We start from the raw sequence: 13,678 nt of genomic DNA, 5'->3' as shown, positions 1-13,678 counted from the left end.
CTTTTAGCTACACCCAGCAAAAAACGGAGTTGCTTAAAAGGGTCCGAAAATCGTTCCAACATTGGGTATATGGTAGATGCACTGGTAAAAGTTTTTTTTTTTCAAAATATAAAACAAAAAGCTATGATGACTCTCTGGAGCCACTACTATCACTTGAAACCTTTTGACCCGTGAAATCAATTATATTTCTATTTTTTTTTTTTTTTGTTATCTTTGTGTCTACCACTCCTAAGGAGAATCCTATGAAATTATTGGAATAAGGAGTACGATTTTTATTTTTGCACTCACCTGAACACTGTGATCGTGGCTGTTGATGATCCGGATGACCCGGCCGGCACTCGGCTTCAAACTGCCGGACGGCATGTTGTCCACCTCGGTCACCGAGGGCTTCCGACTCAGGCGACTTCCTCCACCACCTGCGGCACCCGCTGCCCCACCACCCCAGCCCTGGTTGCCGGGCGACGCGTACCAGATGCCGTTCTTCTTACCATAACTTGCGGGCTGCGTTTGTTTTTTAAAGCAATTAAAGTTGACATTGTTTTACAAAATGAAAGAATAGTAAAACTAGATTAGAATTCTGTTGAAAAGGTATTTTGAACATGAAAAACCACACCCGAAGTCAAAATCGTGAGTCATCGTCTAATGGTAGTGGTGGTCGTCAATTTATGAAGTTATCAACGTCTTAACAAGTCAAACGTCTTTGTTCACTAGCGACTATTATCCCTCGAAAAAAAAAAATCCCACCACACCGCGTATCGGTCAACGGAAGCTGTCCTTGAAGTTAATCGAAGAAGAGGAAAGAACTCTGCCGTTCCGTGATACCATGCAAGATTCCCTGGAACGAGCCAGAACTGGAACGTAAATATCGGCTTCGCACGCTTGATTGTAGAGTAATTTTCGGAACGCAATCAGTCGTTGTCGTCGTCGTCTTGGAAATGAAAATTTCACACGCCCCTTGCGAGTTGAGGAGGAGCAAAAAAAAAGAAAAACGGCGACACATTTTACCCAAACACGCAATTAAGTGCATACACGCTCGAATGAGGTTCTCTCCTTTGCATAAGTTTTACAAAATCGTTGAAATTATTTCCCAAAGACTAATTGAATGTGAAATTATTCGTCAGAGTATTTGCCAGTTGAACTGCATGTGCTCGTAAGAATTGTCGGGAATTGTCGAGTGGAATTTTACTACAATTTTAGTCATTCATGGCCAAGGATATAATTTGCTTATCTTAAGATCAGCTACAATCCCATTCTGTTTGTGGAATACGAAGTCAATTGGAGTAAGTTTAAATATTTTTTTTTTTTGAGAAACCAGAAAACCAATTATGTCAAATTTCCTATGAAAACTTTGTCAATTTTGTCAATTTCGTCAATTTCGTCAATATTTTCAATTTTGCCAATTTTGTGAATTTCGCAGGTGTTTAACTTTTCGGGAATTTGTTATTTTTTAATTTTTTCTTCAATTTTGTCAATTTTTACAAATTTATCAATTTTGACAATATTGTTAATTTTATACAATTTTTTAAATCATTTTTGTCATTTTCGTCATTTTTGTCAATTTTGTCAATTGTGTAAATTTTGTAATATTTTTTTTAAAAATTTGATCAATTTTGTCAATGATGACAATTTTGTCAATTTTGTCAATTTTGTCAATTTTGTCAATTTTGTCAATTTTGTCAATTTTGTCAATTTTGTCAATTTTGTCAATTTTGTCAATTTTGTCAATTTTGTCAATTTTGTTAATTTTTTCAATTTTGTCAATTTTGTCAATTTTGTATTCTTTTCAATTGTTTTCAATTTTTCTCAATTTTGTCAATTTTGTCAACTTTGTCAATTTAGACAATTTTGTCAATTTTTTCAATTTTGTAATTTTTTTTTCAATTTTGTCAATTTTTTATTTTGGTCAATTTTGTCAATTTAATCAATTTTGTCCTTTTGTCATTTTTGCCATTTTTGAAAAATTTTTATTTTTTGTAATTTCTGACCTTTTTGTCAATTTTGTCAATTGTGTAAATTTTGATTATTTTCTAAATTTGATCAATTATGTATGTCCATTTTTTCAATGATGAAAAATTTATCATTTTTATCATTTTTGTCATTTTTGTCATTTTTGTCATTTTTGTCATTTTTGTCATTTTTGTCATTTTTGTCATTTTTGTCATTTTTGTCATTTTTGTCATTTTTGTCATTTTTGTCATTTTTGTCATTTTTGTCATTTTTGTCATTTTTGTCATTTTTGTCATTTTTGTCATTTTTGTCATTTTTGTCATTTTTGTCATTTTTGTTATTTTTGCCATTTTTGTCATTTTTGTCATTTTTGTCATTTTTGTCATTTTTGTCATTTTTGTCATTTTTGTCATTTTTGTCATTTTTGTCATTTTTGTCATTTTTGTCATTTTTGTCATTTTTGTCATTTTTGTCATTTTTGTCATTTTTGTCATTTTTGTCATTTTTGTCATTTTTGTCATTTTTGTCATTTTTGTCATTTTTGTCATTTTTGTCATTTTTGTCATTTTTGTCATTTTTGTCATTTTTGTCATTTTTGTCATTTTTGTCATTTTTGTCATTTTTGTCATTTTTGTCATTTTTGTCATTTTTGTCATTTTTGTCATTTTTGTCATTTTTGTCATTTTTGTCATTTTTGTCATTTTTGTCATTTTTGTCATTTTTGTCATTTTTGTCATTTTTGTCATTTTTGTCATTTTTGTCATTTTTGTCATTTTTGTCATTTTTGTCATTTTTGTCATTTTTGTCATTTTTGTCATTTTTGTCATTTTTGTCATTTTTGTCATTTTTGTCATTTTTGTCATTTTTGTCATTTTTGTCATTTTTGTCATTTTTGTCATTTTTGTCATTTTTGTCATTTTTGTCATTTTTGTCATTTTTGTCATTTTTGTCATTTTTGTCATTTGTGTCATTTTTGTCATTTTTGTCATTTTTGTCATTTTTGTCATTTTTGTCATTTTTGTCATTTTTGTCATTTTTGTCATTTTTGTCATTTTTGTCATTTTTGTCATTTTTGTCATTTTTGTCATTTTTGTCATTTTTGTCATTTTTGTCATTTTTGTCATTTTTGTCATTTTTGTCATTTTTGTCATTTTTGTCATTTTTGTCATTTTTGTCATTTTTGTCATTTTTGTCATTTTTGTCATTTTTGTCATTTTTGTCATTTTTGTCATTTTTGTCATTTTTGTCATTTTTGTCATTTTTGTCATTTTTGTCATTTTTGTCATTTTTGTCATTTTTGTCATTTTTGTCATTTTTGTCATTTTTGTCATTTTTGTCATTTTTGTCATTTTTGTCATTTTTGTCATTTTTGTCATTTTTGTCATTTTTGTCATTTTTGTCATTTTTGTCATTTTTGTCATTTTTGTCATTTTTGTCATTTTTGTCATTTTTGTCATTTTTGTCATTTTTGTCATTTTTGTCATTTTTGTCATTTTTGTCATTTTTGTCATTTTTGTCATTTTTGTCATTTTTGTCATTTTTGTCATTTTTGTCATTTTTGTCATTTTTGTCATTTTTGTCATTTTTGTCATTTTTGTCATTTTTGTCATTTTTGTCATTTTTGTCATTTTTGTCATTTTTGTCATTTTTGTCATTTTTGTCATTTTTGTCATTTTTGTCATTTTTGTCATTTTTGTCATTTTTGTCATTTTTGTCATTTTTGTCATTTTTGTCATTTTTGTCATTTTTGTCATTTTTGTCATTTTTGTCATTTTTGTCATTTTTGTCATTTTTGTCATTTTTGTCATTTTTGTCATTTTTGTCATTTTTGTCATTTTTGTCATTTTTGTCATTTTGTAAATTTTGTAAATTTTGTAAATTTTGTAAATTTTGTAAATTTTGTAAATTTTGTAAATTTTGAAAATTTTGTAAATTTTGTAAATTTTGTAAATTTTGTAATTTTTGTAATTTTTGTATTTTTTGTAACTTTTTTAATTTTGTAAATTTTGTCATTTTGTCATTTAGGTTATTTTGTCAGTTTTGTAAATTTTGTCATTTTTGTCAATTTCACCAATATTGTCAACTTTGTCAATTTTGTTAATTTTCTCAATTTTGTCAATTATTTTCAATTGTGACTATTATGTCTATTTCGTCAATTTTATAGATTTTGTCAATTTTGGTAATTTTGTCAATATTGTCAATTTTGTAAATTTTGTCAATTTGGAATATTTTGGCAATTATGTTCATTTTGATAATTCTATCAATTTTGAAAGTTTTGTCAATTTTGATAATTTTGGCTGTGTTTACCATTTTTCAATTTTGGCTGTTTTCAGTTAGTTTTTGTTAGTCTTGGTTTTGATAATGTTTAAAATTTTAACAAAACCGAAATCAACAGTCGTACTCTTGTTCGAATAATGTATACCAGAACAAAAATTTAGTCTAGATCGATGAGATCTTGATTAGTCAATTTTTTAACACTGAGTTTGACTTAATATCCGGTGAAAAATTTAAATTTGAGTATCGCGTATACATTTTCGCTTTATTCATAACATTTCTTCAATTTAAAAAAAATCAAAACAATAAAAAGTCAGATTTCAAAAAGTGTTTCTTCGGGTAAAACATACTGTAAAAGGATGATAAAATATTTTTTGAACAACACACGAATCTATGTATGTATGTACATCAAAATTTCCCAACGTCAAACGGCACACATTTCTACAAGAGCCCTCTTGTAGAAGTGGGCAGTGACAAAATTTAGTATCCCGCCCCGGGTAGCACTAAATAACGAAACCCGGCCTGAGTTAAACCTACAAAGGATTGATGCGACTGCTTTCGTAGGTTGTTTTTTTTTCGCAATCCGCAAACTATGTCACAGCACTGCATTAAATCCATGCGAAAATCGGAAAAACTGCATAGAAAAAGAGGAAAAAGCCGAGCATTGCATAGGGGTGGGAGCAAATGCCTTCCTTTTTTTGCCTTCGAGGTTCAACTTTCCAAATGGCCCATTTGACCCGGTTGACCCGATCACATGTGGGCGCATGTTGTTCGGATTGCTTGAGCAAGTTTTTCTTTATTTCGCTACTACCTTGGGAAAGCCATATTTTACAGAACACCACCTTCCTCTTTTGACTCGCGGACGTTACATTCAAGAAAGTTTTTATTTTCTCAAGCCACCAGCTAGTTAGTGAAAAGAATTAAACCATCATCACAAGCAAAAGGAAATACTAATTAGAGTAGGATTATTAGAAAATGACCGTTCATCGTCGTCGGGCGGAATTGTCCCTGTTTTCACTCTCGGTTCAGCAGAACGCAATAGGTATGCAAAGGAGAATGAAAGTGAACCGTAATTTCAATTCACAGTAGGTATACATCACCAGTCATGTATGACAGTATACATAATTCTCGAGCATATGTTTGTTCTGCGTTAGGAAATGTTTTATGAAAGATGAACAAATCGTTTTGATCAATGAAACCTACTTAATTTGACTACACATATCATGTTTAAAAAAAATAGAAATGATTCTTTATTTTGATTTAGAAAAAAGAAACAAACTGAGAGCAAGTTCACTGGTGTTGGGAAAATTGGTAGAAATTTTGACATTTTGAAAATTTTACCATGCAAAAATGTTTTCAAGATTCTTGGGCGTTGTATATTTTTACAGCACTTTTTTCTATTTCAGCCGTATGTGATTGCTATTTGCTATTTTTGCATCACAGCATGCGAAACTACAACACGTGTTGTAAAAAAAACTTGAAGGCCACAGATCTTGAATATGTTTTGGCATGGCCAAATTTTCAAAATGTGCAAAAAGAGACAAAATTTCTACCACATTTTCCCAACACCAGTGAACTTGCACTAAGCGCCCTGTTTTCAAGTATTATACATGTAGATATAAACCAAAATATGAGCGCTAATAATCATAGCAGCTTTGCCTACTAGCGACACGGCGCATACGTCGCGACGTTGAAAATCATAACGACGTATAGTGAGTTTCCAAGGAGACTTGGAGTATGCGATTGATGGCCTAAGGAAAAATACAGTAAATAACATAAACAAAGTTTATGCACTACATGAAAATCGCCTACTGGACGAAGTACGAATACAACATTCACATGGACGACCAAACGTTCGTGAAACGGATTTTGGGAAGCTTTACGAAAAAAAAACGGTTCTTGAAAGACTCTGATCAAAGTGAAGTCTGTGGAAAGTTCAAATTCGTTTTTGCCAATAAATTCGCAAGAAAATGCTATAATTTGGTAGAGTATAAGCAGCTGCGGACCCCACGTTTTGTGTCAACGAGCCTATGAACACCGAAATAAAAGGAAGGAAACATTGACTCAACGTTGATAATTGAGCTCAACGTTGATATTTCCGATTTGCTCCAATCAAAGCTATGGATAAAATGGATATTGGTCTTCGTCAAATCAATCGTATCAAAATTCAAACGAACGCTTGTTTGATCTCGTATTTGTTAGCGACTCAACGAGTTTATAGTTGTCTGAATCTCCACAGCATTTTATGCGTGTGGATTCACGTCACCCTCCAATTTTAGTGTCATTTACGCCTCCGACATCTTCGAGGTTACTAACGATTATGGTGATGTTAGATTTGACTTTAGGGACTGCAACTTTAACGAGCCTAATCTCTTCATTCAACAAGAAAACTGGAACACTGTTTAAGAATTTTAAACCATTATGTATCAGTGCGCCCCGCCTAAGTTGCTAAAAATTTTGCTTATTGGAATCATGAATTAACAAAATTTAAAAAAAAAAATCGCATGAGAAAGGCTAAAACAAAGTGTACACGGGGTCCTACGGATTTATCAAAACAACACCTCAAAGCCGCTGAGTTAGAGTATTTGAAACTTGAAGATATGAGCTACCGCCAATACTTATCTGATATTCAACGTTAATTCATTTTGGAACTATACGTGAAAAGTAAAAAGGCAACCTAGGACTTCTGTTGAATCCTACTTACCAGAACCGCATTTACAATAACGCGAAGAAGCAATTGAACTACAAATGTAAAGAATTTTCGTATGCCACACTGGACTCGATCATAACACCCAGCATAAGACTCCTGTCAACTCGCTTGACATCAGTAAATATTCTCGAGTTCAGGGTATCGCCAAACGAAGTTGAGAAGACGCGTAATGAGCGTAAAGAGGCTGGTCCAGATGGCTGTATGGCACTATACCCGTGAGCACGCTGTTTGAAAACTTCAACGTTCCCCATACTTTGGAAAATTTCAGCGATCTCATCTATTTATAAATCCGGTTACGTTCATCTTGTGGAGAACGACTTGAACGGATTTACAATAAATGGGCGGTCCCTCAATTGACACTCCATCCGGTCTCTCTCTTTCTTCCTTTGACCGGTCCGTAAAAAAAAATTTCACTTATAGAGCTATGATGAGTTGGCACCATGGGAAGATATCGGACAGAGAACTCGGAGGACTGGGGTTCAAATTTCCGCCGAGGATTTTTTTTTTCGTTTTATTCAAATTACTTAAAATTGTTTGTTTTGCTTTTTGTGGGGAAATCGAATTGTTGGAATTTTGTCATTGTAGATATATCGCCTCTACTTTTGCAGCTGTATGCTATTTTGGTAAGTTTAATACAATCTTTTCATCTGGTATATTTGTTTGAAAAATTGTACCTGCGATATACCTTCTCAAATGTTTGCTAGGGAACAATATGATATACGTCCCATTCATCAGTAGGTCTCTCTCTAATAAGAAACAAGTCGATAAAATTTATGAAGATTTTGCCAAGGTGATCAAACGACTGCCCCACAAATTGCTTAACGCTAAGCTTGACAAAATCGGATTTCCCAGATGGTTAGTCATGTTGATCGAGTCATACCTTAAGGCAACGTCATACGAAATTTCAAACCTTCGCCGTCCCTTCTGGAGTACCTCAAGGGAGCCATTTAGGCCCATTGCTTATTAATCTCTTTATGAACAACCTTTGCGCACTGATTGATTCGGAGATAATCTTCTATGCTGACGACTTGAAAATGTATCGCTCTATAACAGATTATAATGACTGCTTATCACTACAGCAAAACCTCGATAAGCTTGTTCTTTGGTGCCAAGTGAATAAAATGTACGTGAAACTTAAAAAAATGCAAAATTCTGAAATTCACCAGATGCAAGATTGAGATAACCCATTGTTGATTAAGTGCTTGAAAAGGTTGAATCCATACTGGATTTGGGGGTGATCCTGGTAAAATCACTCACATTCAAGGAACATCCAGCTTTAACCGTGCAAACGCCGTGAACAATAAATGAAAAAAATAAATTAATTTTTTCGCCATATTTTGCAAACTGGCTCAATCGAAGAAAGGACGACAGAGGTAGTGAGAAAACGGGCTCAACTTTACCGCTCCGTACGATAGGGCAATCTTTAAGCAGAAGTTGAAGAATAATTGGAAGGTGACCCGGAATTGAACAGAGAGGCAGTTGAAATCCGGAGTTTTGGTGCTGGTGATTGACAACCTTACCAACCAGCGATGATGAAAAATGTCATATCAATTGAGCAATCGGCAACCTTTTTTTTTTTTTGGTTCCGACACTTGGAAGATGTTTCCAAGTCGGAACCCAAGAGACCAGAAAAAAATGTGCACAACCACGTTGAAAATCTATCCTAGTCAGAAGGAATGATCGCCAACTCTTTCAAACCCCGGGACAATTGGAATGGTAGCATCATCTGATATGGCGAAGTGGTGGACGGTTGATGTTACCACTTTGCCGAAATAAATAGGAGGTATTCGACAAAAAGTTCGAAAAGCAAAAAATTTCTTTTAGTAATTTTTCTTAAAAGTTTAATAAAACCTTTTAAAAATATTTTTACCAATTTTGTTTGCAAGCCGATACTTAGTGGTACAAGACTTATTTTTCCACCTATGGTTGTCCGAAGGATAATACAGGTAGGCACTCAATATAGATCTGCAAACGAAAATTCCACATAAGCTAGTTTTAAGTACCGATATCTCCAAACACGGCTCCTGCCTTTCCTGCAGCGAAACATGTCACTACGGCAAAAAGTCCCTGGAGTGGTATGCGGCCAACAACGTCCAACCCACCCAACATACCAGATCGCCCTGTCGAACAAACTGGGCAATAATCGTAAATCGGAATTTCAATAGTTTAATGTTTTTAAATATCTCTGCCACGTGTTGCTTTCCCTTTGCCGTGTTGAATTCTTGAATTTAGACATCGTTTTTTAAGGCAAATCGAGCCTTTTCTCTAAGTGATTATGCTACAGAATTCTTGGTGTGTGTGCAAACTTTTTAAACATATTTATTCTTGCTTAGAGGCAATTTTGACAACGTAGGAGCTAGCGCCGAAAATCAAAGTAGGCACATTCTTCTACACAATTGTGGCTCAAGGAATATTTAAAGAAGGTAGTGCCAAGGCAGCCCTGCTCTAGTATTGGTACAGGCTGAGACGTCACAATCACGAAAAATCTGTTAATTTACTATTAAACTTTTCTATTTCGATAATAATTCGAAGAATCTGCTGGAAATTTCCCACTTTGAAAACATTTTATTGTAGAAGGATTTTTGCTCTTGGAGATGGGTGCAAAAAAAGTTGCATTTTCGAATAATTTTTCTTTGAAAAAGCCCATCGAAGTTTGAAAAAATGGTGGATGTTCACCACTGAAATTTGCAAAACTGTAAAATTAGTTCAAAGTCTTCCATGAAAATGTTCAAGTCAGTGCAGTTTAAGCTCCTCATTACAATAAAGTGATAAAAACACAATTCTTTACACAAAATCACAATCTTTCATTGGCATTTCAGTAAACTGAGTTAACAATCATGAATTGATGTTAATTGTTCTACATAAGAATTGTATATGGTAAACCGGTTGGATTAAAATCATTACTATCAGTTGAACACTCAATATCTACCAGCTAGACCTTTTCGAAGCTGATATTTTCCTCAATTTTGCACGTTTTAGCTTCAAGGCGACATTGCATTCATTAGTGAATTAGAAAAAAAAACATAATGCCAAAGGATCAAAAAACTTCATATCATAGTGAAATAGAGGCCTTACAACAAAATCAAAATGAAATTGGAATTCGATTTCGTTCTAAAACGTGTTTTTCTTTGAAATTCCTCCCATTTTCATAGAAATTTTCGATACAATCGTTTTTGTGACGTCACAAAAAAAAAATCCAATATTGCTCTCGACACTACCTTATTTAAATATTCCTTGACTGTGGCTACAAAAATAAAGTTTTTCATTTTCATTCATTCATTTCTAGGAGTTAAGCACTTTTTGATCGTTCCACTTTTTACTTTCGCTACTCAAAATTGTATCTTCTTCAATGCACAAATAATCGAACAAATTTCGAAACACCTTTTTGGGGATTGAGAAAACACGACTTTCGAAACACACAAGAGGCCCAAATCCCTTTGTACGTTTGGAAGTCTTTTCCCGGAATGGTTGAAAATTTATTAAGAGTTGGGAAATATGTAGAAAACATACCTGAATTCTGAAATTCAACTGTTTATCATTGATTTTGTACTTCAACGGCATGTCTTGCGAACAGTCTTAAGATTTTGAAGTATCAGAGAATGTGTTGAAAAACTGCAGTTTGACTACAATGTTATCAGGCTCCCGAATTCGTAGAAACAATAACCCGAACGTCTGTTAACAAAAAAAAATGCTACTAATCTCAACTGAAAATGACCACTTCGAATCGAGTGCATGAAACAGGTAGAAACCCAAGGCTCAGGGCTCAAAATTACGGTCCCCCAACTTAGGAGGAAACAATTAAAAATTTCCATGCTTCAAACCAATATGGCGTCGTCGTCGTCGTCAATCGTTAACGTGGTCCGATCCCAATCGGGACCGTTATTCCACGTCAAAAGTTGCTTCACCACCTGCAGCACCTTTTTAGTCACGTCGACCAACCCTAAGTCGAGTGTTATATTAACCTAATTGTTTGGCATGTTTGAGCCGTTGTTGGAAAACTTCTCACAAGGTCACGTCACGTTACAAATTATGCATCTCGTTTCGATAGTAATTTTGTTGGTAGGTTTTTTTTACTAGTTGACCCGCTTTGATTGGGGGAAAATTTTCTAATGGGTAGTAACCTTATATCCGTGATAGGTGTAATACATTGGTGGTGTCAAAATGACAAACGCAGCTTCGTCGTCACTGTCGTACAACATTTGGTGCCAGGAGTATACTTATTTAAATCACAATTTGTTTTGTTTCGACAATTGACACTGGTTAAGTTAGGTTGAGGCACTTCAAACAATGGTTGGGGCAGTAGTTATCCAAACAACAAAGATTCAAATTTATCACACTTTTGATTTTGTATGCACTGACTGTAACGTGTTTCACGGTAACAATAGCATTGTTTCACCTTAAAAAATAGTTTTAACGTACTTTAAGCAATCGGGGAATTTGATTAGTAAGTCCGTTTTAAGAATATCAAGTTTTAAAATAATTTCAACCCCCAGTAGGCCGGGAAACGCGCGACCGAACCACCATACGAGGAGGACAAATTGCACACACTTTCGAACGGGTCGAGCTTCGGAACATGAGTGAGTGAAATGTGAAATTCACAGGCTGGCTACCCTGCCTTAGAAAGAGTCGGCTCCTTAGATCGCCGTTATTATATCACACCACAACATGAAACAACGTGTTCGGGTTCGCTTCACGAGAACGCTGTCGTTGACGGAATTTCTACTTTCTTCTACCGCGGCCGAGGGGTACGCGCGGATAAACGGAAACGGCCAAACGGAACGACCGGGGGGTCCAAATGCGTTTTCTTTATTTCGGGAGGAAATGGGAGGGTTTTCTCCATTTGTGAAAGATGGTAAAGTTGCATGTCGAGGCAAAACGAACGGGTTATTGCTTTTGTTTTCTTTCTGCTTCGGATGAACGTTTTTCGTAATGGAACAATATCGAAAGTGGCTTTTCCAGCCAGAAATGGGATGTGGATTCGATTTTTGTTTTAGGAGGGTCTATTGTCCACGAGAGCGCGGGAAGTTGATTAATTCAATCACGTTTTATGACGATTTGTGCTGAGGTTAAGGCTGGCTGGATGACTTAGGGTGGGGTAGTCATCGAAATGCTATCGAAGGCTAAATTTATCGCGATTTCTGGCAATATTGAGCAAGGCCAGGATATTATTAGAAAACGAGCGATCACCGTTGAGCAACCCAAGCCTGAAAACCTTTTCAAGAATATACTACATTTAAAAAGTATTTTGTCAGTACTTAGTTACTTATTCTCCCAATAGATTTCTCTCTGAGCTTAGTCGACAACCCACAATCAGATCCGTTTTGAGTAACGCAGCAATTTTTGTTTGAATTTTGTTGTAGAACATATTTGTAATAGCTTCTAGATTTGGTTCCCAAATTGTACACTAAATATCCGGGCAAACCCCGGTAAACCAGGTAATCGGGCAACCTTTAGCTAGATGCATTACAGATACTATTACGGCCAGGCCAATCATGTGATGAAAACGCAAAGATACAGGAACAAGGGAGGAATAAAGCGTGGAGTTGGAAAGAAAAGACAAATACTTAGCTTTGAATCCTTAGAGCCTTCTTAGAATTTGACTTCAAAGGCTGGCTTGAGTCTATCATTGTGCCCATCCAATCCAAAAATCTGATTCATTCGGGAGAAGCTACATGCCCTTCCTTTCTTTGGTTATTACACTTCGAACAACTTTCCGGAATAACGAGATCATTGTGTCCGAGAGGACATCTTACAGGTTGTTCCAGCACTATTTCACCATGGAAAACGCTAAACAAAGCCGAAAATTCTGGACCCGCTGTGAATCTCAAACATACTCACTGCCTTAAATGCATTCAAGTTTTACAAAAATAAATTTTCCAGCTCCAAAAAAAGGCATCTGAAACATTCAACCGTCGCCTACTCCTTCTCGAAAAATAAAAAAAAATCAAACCAAAAAAGTTATTCTTGTTAGACATTCTAAGATTACGTTCACATTTGCTCATCAGAACCTCTTGGAAAAGGTTCGAACGACTTTGTGTTTTTTGTAAATATTTTAATAGAATTAACAGCACTTGCACAGGATAAGCCTTCAAACGTATTTAAGTTTTTTTTTAATCTGATTTAACATACCTAGTCCGTTTTCAATTCAATCTAGGTTTTAGTTGAACCAATGCAAGAAATATGATCAAACTAACTGAACAAAACATGTTTAAATCCATGTCTGGTGACTGAATCAAAATCTCTCATTTTGTAATTTTTGTCATTTCTGTCATTTTTGTCATTTTTGTCATTTTTGTCATTTTTGTCATTTTTGTCATTTTTGTCATTTTTGTCATTTTTGTCATTTTTGTCATTTTTGTCATTTTTGTCATTTTTGTCATTTTTGTCATTTTTGTCATTTTTGTCATTTTTGTCATTTTTGTCATTTTTGTCATTTTTGTCATTTTTGTCATTTTTGTCATTTTTGTCATTTTTGTCATTTTTGTCATTTTTGTCATTTTTGTCATTTTTGTCATTTTTTGCCATTTCTGTCAATTTTGTCATATTTGCATTTTTGTCATTCTTGCCATTTTTGTCATTCTTGTCATTTTTGTCATTTTTGTCATTTTTTGTCATTTTTGTCATTTTTGAAATTTTTGTCATTTTTGTAATTTTTGTAATTTTTGTAATTTTTGTAATTTTTGTAATTTTTGTAATTTTTGTAATTTTTGTAATTTTTGTAATTTTTGTAATTTTTGTAATTTTTGT

General features: G+C 33.9%; 1 protein-coding gene across 4 annotated transcripts in view; it reads right to left on the bottom strand.

Annotated features, from left to right (window-relative positions):
• LOC129753316 (echinoderm microtubule-associated protein-like CG42247) overlaps positions 1–13,678 on the bottom strand; it is a 128,901-nt gene that overhangs the window by 29,552 nt on the left and 85,671 nt on the right. For 3 of the 4 annotated variants that reach the window (XM_055749134.1, XM_055749119.1, XM_055749125.1), the window contains one exon: positions 289–501. In XM_055749134.1, coding sequence (XP_055605109.1) covers positions 289–501 — 213 coding nt within the window. Of the gene's footprint in view, positions 1–288; positions 502–11,052; positions 11,493–13,678 lie in introns of those variants that run through there. The other variant, XM_055749143.1, reaches the window with a different exon arrangement.

This window comes from Uranotaenia lowii, chromosome 1 (assembly GCF_029784155.1).
Source record: "Uranotaenia lowii strain MFRU-FL chromosome 1, ASM2978415v1, whole genome shotgun sequence".
In the NCBI taxonomy this organism is placed as follows: domain Eukaryota; kingdom Metazoa; phylum Arthropoda; class Insecta; order Diptera; family Culicidae; genus Uranotaenia; species Uranotaenia lowii.
This window is presented reverse-complemented; position numbering and strand designations above follow the sequence as displayed.